Source organism: Cheilinus undulatus, linkage group 17 (genome assembly GCF_018320785.1).
Source record: "Cheilinus undulatus linkage group 17, ASM1832078v1, whole genome shotgun sequence".
In the NCBI taxonomy this organism is placed as follows: Eukaryota; Metazoa; Chordata; class Actinopteri; order Labriformes; family Labridae; genus Cheilinus; species Cheilinus undulatus.
Window position 1 is genome coordinate 7,097,537 of NC_054881.1, and position 15,295 is coordinate 7,112,831.

The following is a 15,295-nucleotide window of genomic DNA, read 5'->3' on the forward strand; positions in this document are numbered from 1 at the left end:
GCTGCCTTTTCAATTACAGACCACATAGTTTTCAAGTTAAGAGGTAAATGCCCCCTCCTTTTTCTTCTTCTTCCTTTTTGTGTGTCTCTTTTCAACTTTGTATTCCTCTGTCCACTGCCTCCTCTTCTTCCTCCCCCGCCGCCTCCAGCTGTCACTCGTGTGGTAAATACTGCTCTTCAGATAACTGCCAGTTTACCTTTTGCTGATATTTAGTGTCTGTCAAGCCATCAATAATAATGACTCCCTGTTATGCTGATGGAAGCAGGAGAAAAAAGAAGTCTCCAGAAGCTCTGTTTGACTGACAGCTACTTCACAGCAGTGATGCAAATGACTGCAGCTCAACCAAGTGTGATTTTCTTCATGACAAAGTTTTTTCCCTTACTCTAAACATGTCTGCTTTAATGACATTAATGACAGCTGCTCTACCCAGTAATTGATGTTGTTAATGAGTTCCTGAAAATATAAAGTTAGTAGTAGCTATAGCAAGATAAAGCATGTTTTACTCTCTTTATGAAGAGCTGGAGCCGCTGCTGATAATGCATGCTCAATTAAAAGAAACTAAATGGGGAATAAAGCATTGTAAGAACTAAAAGTTGTATCTTAGAACGTGTATTTGTCTGCTTTTGAATCAAAAACATCTGTTACACTGCAAAAACTCAAGTGATAGTAGTGTAGTATAAAGACAGTTGTGTCTGGAAGGTCCAGTTCCAGGTCAGTCAGTATCCATGGCTACCATTGCACCATGAAGTCAAAGGAACACTCCAGGCAACTTAGAGAAAAGGTTATTGAAAAGTAGAAGTCGGGGGATGGATACAAAAAAAAAAAAAAAAAAAAAAAAAAATCAAAGGTTCTGAACAACCCCCAGACTTAAGTAACGGTTGGCTGGGGTCTTCACCATTTAAAGCTTTATGGGAGAGTGTTAAAGAGAAAGTCACTGTTTAGAGAAAACTCAGATTAAATCTGGGCTAGAGTTTGCTAAAAGGCATGTGGGAGACTCCATGGTCAAGTGGAAGAAAGCTCTTTAGTATGACGAGACCAAAATTGTTTTTTTTTTTTTTTTGGGCCATCTGACACTAAACACAACACCCCCACTCTGAAGCACAATGGTTGCAGCATCATACTGTGGGGAGGCTTCTCAGCAGCCAGCTCTGGAAAGCTTGTAAATGTAGAGGGTAAAATGAATGTGGCAGGAGAACTACAGCTTGGGAGAAGATTTAGTGGCTCTGTCAAAACTCAGACCGTCCATCCAATAGAGAATTTGTTTTTGCAAAGAAGAATGGAGTATAACTGCAGTGTCCAGATGTGCAAGCCTGATTGAGACTTATCCACACAGACTCAGTGATGTGATTGCAACCAAAACACTGACTTGAAGGGGGTGAATATTTATGCAGTCATTTTTTCTACCCTACATATTTTTTTTTTTAATAATTTACATTACTGTGTAAAAATCGGTTTTCACTTTTACATTAAAGAGGAGGTTTGTCAGAAAAGCCAAATTATGTTCGCCATGATTGATTTATGAAGAAAAGGTAAAACATCAAATTGGAGGAATACTTTTTATAGGCACTGAAAATATAGTCTTAGTTGAGGTCTTACATTGTCTCAGAAATTTCCAACTGTTTCCAAAGTAAGATAAATTCTTCATTTTAATGACAGTATTGGGGCCTAACTTGCAGGAATGGAAAGTAATTTATAATGATCCGCGCACCCAATAATTTCACAATAAATTCACTTCTAATGTCTAATTGAATGCAATGCTCATTTTTTTCTGTTGACGACAAAGTTGCACTTAGGGAGAGGATGATTCCACTTCACATTCAAAAACAGCTGTTGATATCACAGGGGTAAATATTTCAGAGTTGATTCAAACTCTTTAAGTGTAATTTCTACTCCATTCTTAATGAAATGGTCACCGGTGTTGGAGCTGTTTGACAGGGTTTATCCATCAGTGTTAGATCACTCTGCAAAGAGTCAATCTAAGCTCTGCCCACTGTGATTTCAAATCTGGGGGGATGTGTTCCCTATCATGCTCTTGGACAGAGTGTTAGATGTGTTTTATATGTGTAGTTGTGACTGGAGGTTCTTGTGGTAATGTTTCTGCTGGATTTTTATGTGATACGTTTGCACCATGAGTGAAGTTATCCACTCAGTTAAAGTTCCAGCCTGTGATTTTAGGTGCTCCTTAGAATGCATGAGCATATCCTTCATCAGTATGCATCGCCTTGCCATGAGGTTGACTCTCCATTATTCTTACAAGAGCAGATCTAGCTAGTCACTGATTTTCAAGAGTTGCTGCAGCTCTGTCATTGTGTTAAATAGTTCACACTCAAAAGTGTAGTTTAAATGTAGGTAGTGTGTATCAATATAGACACCTCAAAGTGTTCAATTCAACTCTATATGAGTTTAATTAACACTTTTACCTTATTATAGAGGTGTGACTTTGTGACTGCTAAGGTCAACTGAAGACTAGGACTCTAGCATGGGGCGACGGGGTCATGGAGTAAGACAGTGTGTTGTTCTCAGTAACTGAGCATGCAGAAGAAAGTCAAAGCCTTTCAGTCCTTGGTCCTACTGGTCTTATTGGACTCTTAGGAGGTCTGGATGCTGACTGGTGGCCAGAGGTGCAGGCTCAACTCCTTTGTTATGACGTCTTTTTGGCATATCTTTAGGTATTGTTGGCAAGACCGTGTGCTCAGGAGAGCACTGATCCTGAGCCTGAACCAGCATGTGCCCCCGTACCTGACCCGACCTGTGACTTTACCTGAACAGCCTGGTTGGAGATACTTTCTCATTTGTCTTGCCAATGAGGAAAGATCATATTTTACAGCACAACTCCTCAGCTTCCCAAAGGAATAACAAAGTTTAATAAAATATTTGTCTGTTAATTAGGAAATAAACATGCTTATATTTGACTGACTTCAGTGCACCATAAGGGCAAACATATCATGGTGTATGAATTGTAAGGCTTACTCAAAACGCTTCTGTTCTGGCCCCTTACTTACACAGTTACCGCTCCCTTGTTGAAGTTTTCTCTGGCAGAAAGCAAAGCAGATTTCTGCCTCCTGTCATTCTGGCACATTTGACCATTTCGCTGTTTGTTTTTGTCAACCTGAGGCACCCAATTCACAGATGATGGCTGTGAGCTAGCAAGCAACAGATGAGGGAACCGTGTGCCTATGGGTGTGTGCTTTTGCATGCAAGGATTTTTCACCCAGGTTGACACATTTTAGAGTTTTTCCCTACAGTGCAGCAAAGTGCAAAGAAATACTCTTTAATTTGAGTCTAGCACACGTTATCCTGAGCCAATTTTGACCCATCTGTGTTGCCAAAAGCAACCGCTTCTGCTATCCAGCCTGTGAAAAAACCTGGTAACTTAGACAGACTGGTGAAGTCTGCCTGGAGTGGCTGTTGAGGTGATGGATGGGTCAAACAATAGAAGAGTTTCATCTAGGAGATGGAAGAAAACAGGTTTGAGCTGTAGAGCTGTGTTAAGCAGAAAGACTTTCATGTCAGCACAATGTGAGCAACTAATTAACCCCAGAAAGACTCTATAGTGAACAACGTACACAACGGTAACCCAAATACAAGAACTGCCATAGGCACATGGTTAAGATGCTCATATGCAATCGTTATCTATTGGCGGTATATGGTTCTGTACTTAAGGCGATGTATAGTTCTAGAGACAGAGGTGGTGTATTGTTCATGACAAGTAGGCGGTGTATAGTTCTTTTGATGAGGCAGTGTACTGTCCTGGACAGTGGCGTGAACAGACTTTTTCAAGGGCAGGGGCAAAAAGGAAAAAAAAGGGCACATACAGCGCCACTCGCCACTGAAGGGGGCACTAAGTTTGGCGTGTTTTCGAGGGCACTTTAGACATATTTATATGTTATACAAATGGCACATTATATAGCCTTAAAACAGACTAGCCAGACAGACTACTCAAGTTAGTTTGTAGTTAGGATCAGCATCCACAAGAACTGTGTAGATTCAACGTTGGACTGTGAGGAACACACAGAAATAAATAAATATATCCCTAGGGGGTCTGGGGGTCTTCCCCCAGAACATTTTCAATGAAGTAGATGCCATTTCCTGTATTCTAGTGCATTTTAACACCATATTAGCACCAGATAATCCAAACTGGTTCTGTGAGATATAGTTCTGCTCAATATAGATCAAGAATGTCCTTGCAACAGTAATGTTTCATAGTATTTCTTGGTCCTAATGATCTTCTGGAGTTCAGTGTGTTTTTTCCAGCCAAGAGGGCGGTTACAATCTAAACTAGAATGGCCGTCTGAGGCGGCAGACCCACGCCTAAGCAGTGCCACCGAGGAACTCACGCTCCCATTGATTACCCCAAGAGGACACTTTTCCACGCAGATTGGCTGGAAAATGATGACCCAATGATGACTTGTTGTGGAGAGCTCTGATACAGAGGTCAGTTTAGGCAACTGAACTCAAAGCCCATGGCAGCCTCCTTAAAAAGACATGCCCGGTTACAATCTAAACTAGAATGGCCGTCTGAGGCAGCAGACCCACGCCTAAGCAGCGCCACCGAGGAACTCACGCTCCCATTGATTACTATGGTGTTCAAAATTTCGAAGTCCGAGAAATCATCACCAAAATCTAATCGATTCTTCCCTGTCACTATCCCAATATTCCGTGAAAGTTTGGTGAAGATCCGACTTTCCGTTCCCGAGTTATCTTGTACAAATACAAACAAACAAAGATACGGAACCCTTCACATAACCCCCTACCGATTTCATTGCCGTGGGTAAAAATGAATAATTTCTCTGTCCTTGACAATTTTAATGGAATATTTGAGATACTGTAAGACCTAAATTATAAGCTTATATAGCGGAGGAATGGCCACTTTTAAAATGAACCTTCAGGTATTCTAGGCACACTCTTTGTATTCTGTTTTGGAATTCTTGAACCAATTTGTGTTCTGTTGATGCAATTGGCATGAAACTGCACGGCATGTATATTTTTGCACATTTTTAATTTTTCTAGCCACATCATTACATTGACCTGTCTGGTATTGTGCATAGGAAAAATACTCACGTATATATCCCTTGGGGACAAAATTTGCCCATTTAAACCCATTATTAAGCATATCTTGATTGCAGATTTGTAATACCATGTATCACTGTTACCCTGCACTCTGTAAATGCAACTTTGAGAGGCACATATAGGGTTTGGACAGCATATGCTCCCATTCAGATGATGTATTTTTCAGCAAAACAATGCCAAAGCACATTTTGCAAAGCCACAACTTCATGGCTTCACAGTAAAAGAGACAGACTGTGCTAAACATGCAGTTCAGACCTGACTCCCATTGAAAATGTATGGATCATTATGCAGCACAAAACACAACAATGAACCCTCCCCCAGTTTTGAGCATTTTTAGATGTTCATCAAGCAAGAATGGGAAATGACTCCACTTTCAATAATTTAGCAATTAGTCTCTTCAGTCCCCAGATGCTTACAGTGTTGTTAGGAAAAAGCGCTTAATGGTATATGACAAAACAATAAGACTTATCAGTTCGAGCATTAAATGTCCTTTTGCTGTGTTCAACTGAATGTAGGTTGAAAGAACTTGCAAAACATTTTATTCTGTTTTCCCATTTTAGAGTGTCCCAACTATTTTGGAATTGGGATTTGGTTATTCTTACCTGAGATCTGTCCACTCACAAGGATCCCCAGGGTTACAGAAAATCCAAAGGCCAAGTTGACGCTGAGGAACGTGCCATGAGAGCCTCGACTCAACACCAGCTGTGCCACCGAACCACAACCAAACATCTGGACAGATGAGGAGAAACACAAACAATCTGGATTTACTGAATATTTACCTGATTTATCATAAGATTCAAGCTTAAATATTTAGTGGAGTTACACCAACAAAGCCCAGAGATGGGGTTATTTTTGTAGACACACAGTAGCAGAAAAAGCTCAAAGAGAATAATAAAGCCCCGCGGAGATTTGACCTGGAGGCAGGTGTCTCGCTGAGTCTTGCTTTTGCTTGTATCCTGGGTGTGTCTTTCTGACCTCAGAGGTCATGAGCCTGCTATGTTTGGCCTTTGTGTGCCATTATTGATGCTGACAACAATCTGACTCCCCCTGCAGAGTCTTCCTCTGCGGAGGTCTGGCTCAGACCACCAAGGGGACCTGGTTGTGGTGGAGTGAAAGGTCTCCTGGAGTTAACAGATCAGTCGCAGCCGGGGAACAGAAAACAAACGTCCCTGTGCTTCACCGTCGGTGCCCTCTCCTGATATTTTTGTTGTTGGTGGGCTCTCATGAGAAACAGAACCACTCTGGGTTGTTTTGCACTGCCTGGAAAACATTTTGTTTGAATGATTAAGGATCTGGTGGCCTCCTGTTGTGATGGATTCAATGTCTGGGACTTCAGGGGAAGTATGAAGTCTTTAATCATTAGCAGAGATATTAAATAATAGGGCTGGATATGTGTAATAGAAGAACAAAGATAGGAGTAACAGAAGATAAGTAACAGAGGAGTTCTTATGAGTGAAGTTCAAATCATCCTGTACTTGACTTTAAAGACAGTTGCATTTAATGAGCAGCTTTAACTTCCTTTATGTCTAGGCCGCCTTTACCTTTGAACAGTGCTACATAATTATGAACTATTTTTTCTTCAAAAGGCTTAACTCCAGCCAGAAACAACAGCAACCTCACCTTTTCTACACACAAATAAGAGAGAGGATGAATTAGCACCTTGGGACACTTCTTAAAAATTTTCTCCATCTCATTTGGAGCTAAAATCTGCATGGCAGGAGGCTTTAAGACAAGTTCTCCTTTGAAAAATACTCCTGCAGCTTGTTAACAGAGGGCATCTTTTAAAACTCCTAAAAAAAACACTTTTGCAAACTTTATGAAGTCATTTTTAATACTTTTTATGGATCTTATATAATATTTACATTTCTTTTTATCCTCAGCTGTTGAAGTCATTTTTAATGATATCTGGTTTTAGTTGAGATGACCTGAACAAAAGATCCTTCAAAATAAAAGCACATTTTTCCCCACCTTTCAACCCATTTAAGGTCCTGACCTAGGTGATGAAAACCACAGATATAACAAAGAATATGGTCTAGACCTGCTCTCTTTGTAAAGCGTCTCGGTCATAGATTAACACAAGAGGATCTGGCTACAGACCTATATGGTGGGGCATTTTGAGCTTATGCGTTCTACAGTGGGGCGACCTCGAACATGGGGTCAAAGGTGATGTACATTACCAGAACCATTGCCAAAACCAGAATGACGTTCTGAATGACGGATATTTTCTGCTGTCAGAGGTTATGTTAAGAGGCTGTTTTTCACAACAGCAGAATATTATAAATAAAAATAAAAAATGTACTAAGGGAGACAAATTTGAATTAAACACACCACAAACTACAGGAAACCCAAAGAGGGTTAGGGCTAGGCACCAGATCCCTAAAGGTTAGGATAAGGGTGAGGGGAGGGGGGGCATAAAACTAAAAAAGAAACATCAAAAACTAAGGAAAACCCCAAAGAGGGTTAGGGCTAGGCACCAGAGCCCTAAAGGTTAGGATTAGGGTGAGGGGAGGGGGGCATAAAACTAAAAAATAACACACTGCAATCTAAGGGGAAACCCAATGATGGTTAGGGATAGGCAACTGAACGCTAAAACCTGGGATTAGGGTAAGGGAAGGGGGATAAAACTAAAAAAACCCACCAAAAACTAAGGAAAACCAAAAGAGGGTTAGGGTTAGGCACCTGAACTGTAAAGGTTAGGGTTAAGGTTAGTTAGATGAGTTAGATGTTAGTTGAGCCTAAAAAGCCTCACAATAGAGGCCTGCAGCCAGACGCCTCTCTGAACTGATGATAGACTGGAATTTAAGATGTGGAGATTGTTGTATTAGTGAATGAAAGAAATATGTTTTTTTTTTTTTTTTTTTTGTTTTTTTTTTTTACAGTTTCCTGCTCCAAAGATCTGTTGATTAAAAACAATATCACTCTTGAGGTCATGGTGTACTGGATATCATCCTCCTGTATCTTCTATAGCCTCATATTCAAATTCAAATCAGTGAAAATATTCAGTGTAACATCAGCAGAGGTGAGAACGATAACCCAAAATAAAGTGAGTTAAACTAAACTGAAGTTTATAAACTAGTTTTGGGAACAATAACCAGGTCTCATAACCATCTTATTTCCATTTCATTAAACATCAGAGCTGCAGACAAAAACAAAACTACATTTCTTCTCACTGGATGCTGAATCACAGTAGAAAAATATCTCTCTGGATTGATTTGGAATCAACATTTTCCTCATGTTTATACTGAGTATAGTAAAGATAAAGTCTTTTACTCTGGCCGTATTTGACATATATGACCCAGTCAGCATCATGCAGCAGGGATGTGTAGTCTCCACTCACCACCAGAATCAGAGTCCCCAAACATTCAGCCAGAGCCTGACGCAGGAGATCATGCCGGATCTGAAGGGTAGCTGCCAGCTTTGCTAAGATGTGTTCCTGTTTTCCCATGATGCAGCTACTGTTAATTCAATGAGCTAGACTCTGAAGTTCAACAACGAATGCCAAGACTGTGTCTGTGCTTTGGTTTTTAGGGGTGTCCCAGAGGGCCCCTCCCTTAGTAAAATAAAGGGGGCACTCCCAAAACATGAGCACCCCTCTCATCTTCACAGCTGTTTTTCTGTTGAAGTCTCTCTCTGGTTTGACCTCTTTACAGGCGAGTGTAACAGTAGAGCCATAACGGTGCTAATCTACGGCTGTTTCCAATGGTTTCTCCTTCTCTTAATTCAAACAAATCAACTTTAAATATGAGTATTTGTGCGCCTTATTGTGTTGATTTACATGCCAGTCAAATCAAGTCCTCCTGAGCGACACTTTGTCACAAAGGTCCTTTTCTAAACTCTTGACAGGTCCTTCAGAAAGCCCACTCTGAGCTGTGGAGGCCTCTCCACATTAATGAGGAATGTATAAATAAGCAGGTAAACAGTGGGCTGAACACAACAGCCTCTAACATATGTGGGAAATAATCACTACTATGGTTACTGATGTATGATGGACATGCAGCTGTGAGGGTTCTAAACTGAAGGATTGAAGCCTGCGTGGGCTCATTATTTTATACTATTAATAGAGACTACTAGAACTCAAATATTAGCAGGCATTTTTATCTAATTTCAAGTCAAAAATGTCTCAATGCTCTATGTTCGTCTGTGTTAGCATGGGAATCATAGCCAAACAAGAAGGCCTGGGTTGCCTGAAATGGGTAAAAGTAGCTGCCGATGAAAAAAAATCTAGATTAAGATGAATAGATGCTATCTATCATCCATCTATCCTGTTCAGAGTTGTGGGGGCTGAAGCCGATCCTGACTGTTGTTGGGTGAGAGGCGGGGTACAAACCTAGTCTGGTCGCCTGTCAATCACCAGGCTAAAGTATAGAGACAAACAGTCACACTCACACCTACGGGCAATTTAGAGTCACCAATTAACCTAACAAGCATGTCACTGGACTGTGGGAGGAACTCAGAGTACCTGTAGAGAACCAATGTATGCTCTTTTATACAAAAAGCAACTCAAAGTGCTTGACAGAGTTAAAAACAGAATATTTAAAGGATAAAAAGAGGGAAAAACAACATTAGTAATGAAACATATTAAAAATAAAACAACTTAGAATGAAGAAAATGACACTCAGGCAAGAGAAGGTAAAACAAAAACATAATTTGTGTTCAGTTAGTTAAATATCCTCTGATTTTTTCTCTGTTCTGTGTGTTTTACAGTGTAACGGTGTACTGAGGTCGCTAACTAAAGAGTCTTAACATCCCAGCAGACACAGATTCAACTCCTAGTCTTGCCTCATTAAAGGTCACATATTGTACATATTGTAGACAAGTTTGTGTTGTTCTCAGAGGTCTACAAAACATGCCTGTGAAGTTTGTTGCTGAGGAAACACTCCAGTATTGGATTTTTGCATGTCTTAAAACCCGTCTGTTTCTGCCATGCTCAGAACAAGCTGTTTCTGTGTCTGTGGCTTTAAATGTTAATGAGCTTCACCCCTGACTCCGCCCCTTTTAGGAAATGGATGTGGCTTAAGGGATGTGACTCTCAGGAGAGGAGGGTGGAGCTTTCTTCCAAGCAGGGACAACCACTGTAAGAATGCTAAGCTAGAGTCAGAAAGGATAAAAAAGGTTTATTAAAAATAGATTAAAAAAACATTCAGTGTTGGAGTTAATGGTGTGGATTTAATCTTTAAAGACCAAAGAAAGTCACCAAAATTCCAGGCTTGCTGGAGAAGCTTGTGCAAGGCCAATGACAGCATGGATAGCATCATTAGAATGGCACAATGTAGGCTTTTAGTAAAAAAAAAGGAAGCTGCTTTGATTCATTTTTTTCAAAAGTCATTGAACTTTTTGTAATCTGTCTTTTCTTGTTGCATAAAACAACGTCAGTCTAAAAGGGTTAACAGAATATTGCAATTACAAAACCTAAAATTTAAAATCTATTTCATTTATTGAAGCTGAAATTAAAATGAGACTTTATTAAAACAAAAAAAAACCTAAGTGAAACCATAATAAAGGTTAACATAATTGATTACAATAGAATAAAATGAATGAAAATGATTTTGCACATCACACACAGAGTGAATAGCTTTGGCTAACACAGTAGCGGCACATGTCTACAACCTCATCTTCTCACAGCTCTCTGATTGGCCCTTTATGACTGTGACAGACAGGAAGTTTGTCCACACAATTACTGAAAATTTTCTAAAAATATATGAAGAAATTCTACCTCTAAACGACAGCTACATCTGAGCTAACTTCACCGGCAGCCATTGTTTACTGACTTGCAGTCGTCGGAGGTTTTGCAAAAATCCATTTTCCATCCATTTGCTACTGTCATGAACAGAGACTTAATTATTATTAAACTAAGTCCATTCATTCTTCTGTGTGCATAGTAAAGGTAAGAGGGTACATGGACCAGGGTGGAGGCAGGGGGAGGGTCTAAATAAGGACTCAAACAGCAGATAATCCGACCCCGTACATCTGTTATCTGTGATTAAAAGCTGGTCTTTTTCTGATGAAGGCTGAGTTTGACCTTGGTTCTCATTTGTTACATTTTATTTAATACGGGTTGAACCTTGAGTGGTTAAAGAAGCGTCTCTGTGTTAATCCGTGAATAAAGCCCAAAGAGGTGTTTACTCTGAGATGTTTTCACCTTGCTGTAACATTCAACCCCTCACCGGGGGAATTGTGCATTTGTGTGTGCATCCTTATTCAGGACAGCTAATGTGAGTGTTATCATTATCTCAGATTGCAGTGTAATTAAGACTTTCACTTTCTTCCTGCTTTGCTCAGCGTATTAGTGAGATGGGATTGGCCAGAGGAGACTGATGGTTTATCTTTGAGGTCAGTTAAAATCTCTCTGACTTGCTGTTTGGAACAAAGCAGAAAACACCCCAAGATAACCCCAAATTAACATATTCATCCAAATAGAGATTTATCTGTAGATTATTAGTCATTTACAGATTGTATTGGGTGCTTTGGCAAAATGTTCTTCTCTCTAAGAGCTGCTGCCTCTATTTTTGGTTTTTGGAAATATGCATGTAGACTCAACTTTCAGAGAGAGAAGACATACAAGACGGCTATTTCTGGAACAATAACTGTGTTTTCAGATGGAAAAATTCCAATCAATTATTTTTAAAACCAACAAGTTTATAAATTGTTTAAATGTCTTTAAAGCCAGTTGTATTCTTCTGCATCAAATCTCTGCAAATCTCAACAGCTGTTTTAACATTTCAGCGCCAACTCCAACATGAGTTCAGTTTTAGTTGCTATGGTTTCATATGCACAAAAGAGCAGGAAATATAATGATGGGGACAGGGGACTAGCATAAAAATCACACTGCCAAGTAGCATTTGGGCTGAGTACTGCAGAATGACGTGGACACACTTTAGCACAAGTATGTGGTGCTCATGATGGCACAGGCACTACATAGACAGAGCAGAAGCAACAGAAAAGACTCAGCTCAGATGTTCCCCAGGTTAGTAGAGCAGCATGCTTTGACTTTTCAGGAAGTGCATGGCTAGAAATCTTCACATGGATACATACAATTATGACAATCCATAGTCATTACAATAAAATTAGTTCAAAAGCAATTAATTTAAAGTAGCATGAATCAGAATATGGGAGTGCAACAAGCTTTATGTCAGGGGTGTCAAACTTAACTACAGCAGGAGCCAGGTTCTGGATTTGGGTCTAACTTGAGGGCCTAAAAGGGTCAAGATTTAACCATTGACTATCAACCTAGATGATTCTGAGACTAAAAGGTTACCACAGGGGTTCTCAACATTTTCAGTCCATGACCCCCAAAATAAAGGTGTCAGAGACCAGGGACCCCCACTGTACCTGAAGGTGGCTGAACCCAGACATTCACATTCAAGAAGAGTCATGTGGAGACAAGGGCGCCCATTAGGGGGGAGCAATGGCCCAGCCAAACTGGAGGCCAGCAAAATCAAGGTCTTTTGTAAAGTTAAGCTGTGGTATTTGATATTTAACCTGATTCATAACCACTCTTATCATAGAAACAAATATTTTTTTTATTCACTTGTGCAGTAAGCAGCCCTCATAAAAATGTACAAACAGGTACAAACATCAGATAAATTCAAAGTTAGGAGTTGAAAAAGGTCAAAACATGAGATAAAAGTCAAAATCATGACTCTAAAAGGACAAAATAGGGTTTGAAATGTAAAATTATGAATCTAAAAGGTAAAAATATGAGATCAAAAGTCAGTTATGAGACCATAACTTTTAGTCATAACTGTGAGATGCAAATTTGAAAATATGGCGAAAACACAAATTTCTCTTACCTTCCTGATTTTTTTATCAAATTATTTTTACTGTTTACTTTTTCTAATTTTTATGACTACCATAACAACAAAGAAGCATTCAAGTAGACTGGATGTAACAAGGAGACTTCCAGGGCACCCTCAGTGGTTGAAGCTTGGTTAAGTCCCCTCTAAGGTGCCCTTTATGTTGGGAAGACTTGATACAGTGCCCGCCAAGGTGCCCTCCAGTGAAATATGCCTAGCTATGATCCCACGAAGGTACCCTTCATGTTGGCAAGACTTTATAAATGCTGTATAGGTTGCCCCCCCCAGTAGACAATATGCATTTAAATGCCCTCTAGGATGCCCTTCCAGTGGATAAAACATGGTAAAGTGCCCTCTAGGGGGACATTTCAGTGGACAGTACTGATAAAGTGCCCTCTAGAGTGACCTTCCAGTGGACAGTGCTTGGTGAAGTCACCTCTAAGGTGCTCTTCATGTTTGCAAAATGTGGTGATATGACATAGGGTCCCCTTCCAAGAGGCGACATTTTTAGGTCAATGTTTAAGTGCACAAAATGTGGCCTACCCATTCAGTGAGAAATTCAGTAATAGAGTGCCTTGAGTACCATTCACGGAGGCAGTGTATGGCCAAGATCCAACTAAAGTACTCTCCATGTTGCTAAGACTAGACAAGATGCCCTCTAGGTTGTCCTTTTAGTTTGCAAAACATGGTAAAGTGCCCTCTAAGGTTCCATTTCAATGGCAAAAACATGGTAAAGTGCCCTGTAGGATGTCCTTCCAGTGGACAAAACATGGTAAAGTGCCCTGAAGAATGTCCTTCCAGTGGACAAAACATGGTAAAGTGCCCTGAAGAATGTCCTTCCAGTGGACAAAACATGGTAAAGTGCCCTGTAGGATGTACTTCCAGTGGACAAAACATGGAAATGTGTCCTGTAGGGTGTCCTTCCAGTGGACAAAACATGGTAAAGTGCCCTGTAGGTTGTCCTTCCAGTGGACAAAACATGGTAAAGTGCCCTGTAGGATGTACTTCCAGTGGACAAAACATGGAAATGTGTCCTGTAGGGTGTCCTTCCAGTGGACAAAACATGGTAAAGTGCCCTGTAGGATGTCCTTCCAGTGGACAAAACATGGTAAAGTGCTCTGAAGGGTGTCCTTTCAGCGGACAAAATATGGTAAAGTGCTCTGAAGGGTGTCCTTCCAGCAGACAAACATGGTAAAGTGCCCTGTAGGGTGTCCTTCCAGTGGACAAAACATGGTAATGTGCTCTGTAGGGTGTCCTTCCAGTGGACAAAACATGGTAAAGTGCCCTGTAGGATGTACTTCCAGTGGACAAAACATGGTAATGTGCTCTGTAGGGTGTCCTTCCAGTGGAAAAAAATGGTAAAGTGCTCTGTAGGGTGTCCTTCCTGTGGACAAAACACAGTAAAGTGCTCTGTAGGGTGTCCTTCCCGTGGACAAAACGTGGTAAAGTGCCCTGTAGGGTGTCATTCCGGTGGACAAAACGTGGTAACGGGTCCTGTCGGGTGTCTTTCCAGGGGACAGTGATTGGCTAGATCCAACTAAGGTGCTCTCCATGTTGCTTATACTTCATAAAAGGCCCTCTGAGGGGCCCTTTAGTGAACAACACATGGTAAAAGCCCCTCTAAGGGGCCCTTTCAGTGGACAAAACGTTGCAAAAGTGCCCTTTGTCGTGCCATTCCAATAGCAGATGTTTGACTTAGATCCCTCTGGTGCTGTCCATGTTGCCAAGGCTTAATGAAATGTCCTTTAAGGTGGCCTTTCAGTAAACAAAACATGGTAAAGTGCCCTCTAAGGTTTCCTTTCTGTTGGAAATAAGTGATTAAGTGCCCTTTAGGGTGCTCTTTCGGTGGGCAATATGTGATACATTTCCCTTTGGAGTGCCTTCACAGTGGAAAAAATGTGATTAAGTGCCTTTTATGGTTCCCTTAGTGGGCAAAGCTTGGTTAAGTCTACTTTAAGGTGTCTTTTATTGGGGCAATACATAATAGAGTGCCTTCAAGGGTGCCCTTACAGTTAACAAAATACGGTAAAGTGCCCTGTTTGAATGGACAGTAATTACATACTGCTATCTAGAGTGCCCTCTCAGAAGACACAACAGGTTAAAGCACCCAGAAACACATTCAACATTTTCTGTGACCGCTCAAGAGCAGATGTACAGTAGTAATAATTACGTGTAACAAAAAGTTTAATCCTAACCAGGATTGTAACTACCTTTTGTGCACTGGTGCCCCACAGGTACCCTTACTATTATTTCACCCCTGTTTCTCAGACATCCTTGGTCATCTGCTGGACCAACATGCCACGCTGCCATCGCCACAACATGGAGGCAAATTGAGCCCATTTTTGTGTTTGGTTTTGTGTTCCTGCAACTCCGGGGATACATAAACAACCGGAAAACAGGCGGAAATTGCAGAAAGCAACTGAAAATTACTC

General features: G+C 40.7%; 1 protein-coding gene and 1 long non-coding RNA gene across 2 annotated transcripts in view; one reads left to right on the top strand and one right to left on the bottom strand.

The window, feature by feature from the left end:
* LOC121525099 overlaps window positions 1-5,737 on the top strand; it is a 29,690-nt gene extending 23,953 nt beyond the window's left edge. The window contains exon 4 of the long non-coding RNA XR_005993194.1: window positions 5,631-5,737. This is a non-coding gene — a long non-coding RNA (uncharacterized LOC121525099). The remainder of the gene's footprint in view (window positions 1-5,630) is intronic.
* The window catches only part of LOC121525098 (aquaporin-3-like), a 29,213-nt gene extending 20,698 nt beyond the window's left edge, over window positions 1-8,515 (bottom strand). Inside the window, exons 1-2 of the mRNA XM_041810882.1 lie at window positions 8,408-8,515; window positions 5,673-5,799 (exon numbers count right to left, since the gene is read on the bottom strand). Of these exons, the coding sequence (XP_041666816.1) occupies window positions 5,673-5,799; window positions 8,408-8,515 (235 nt within the window). The remainder of the gene's footprint in view (window positions 1-5,672; window positions 5,800-8,407) is intronic.
* Window positions 8,516-15,295: the final 6,780 nt, after the last annotated feature.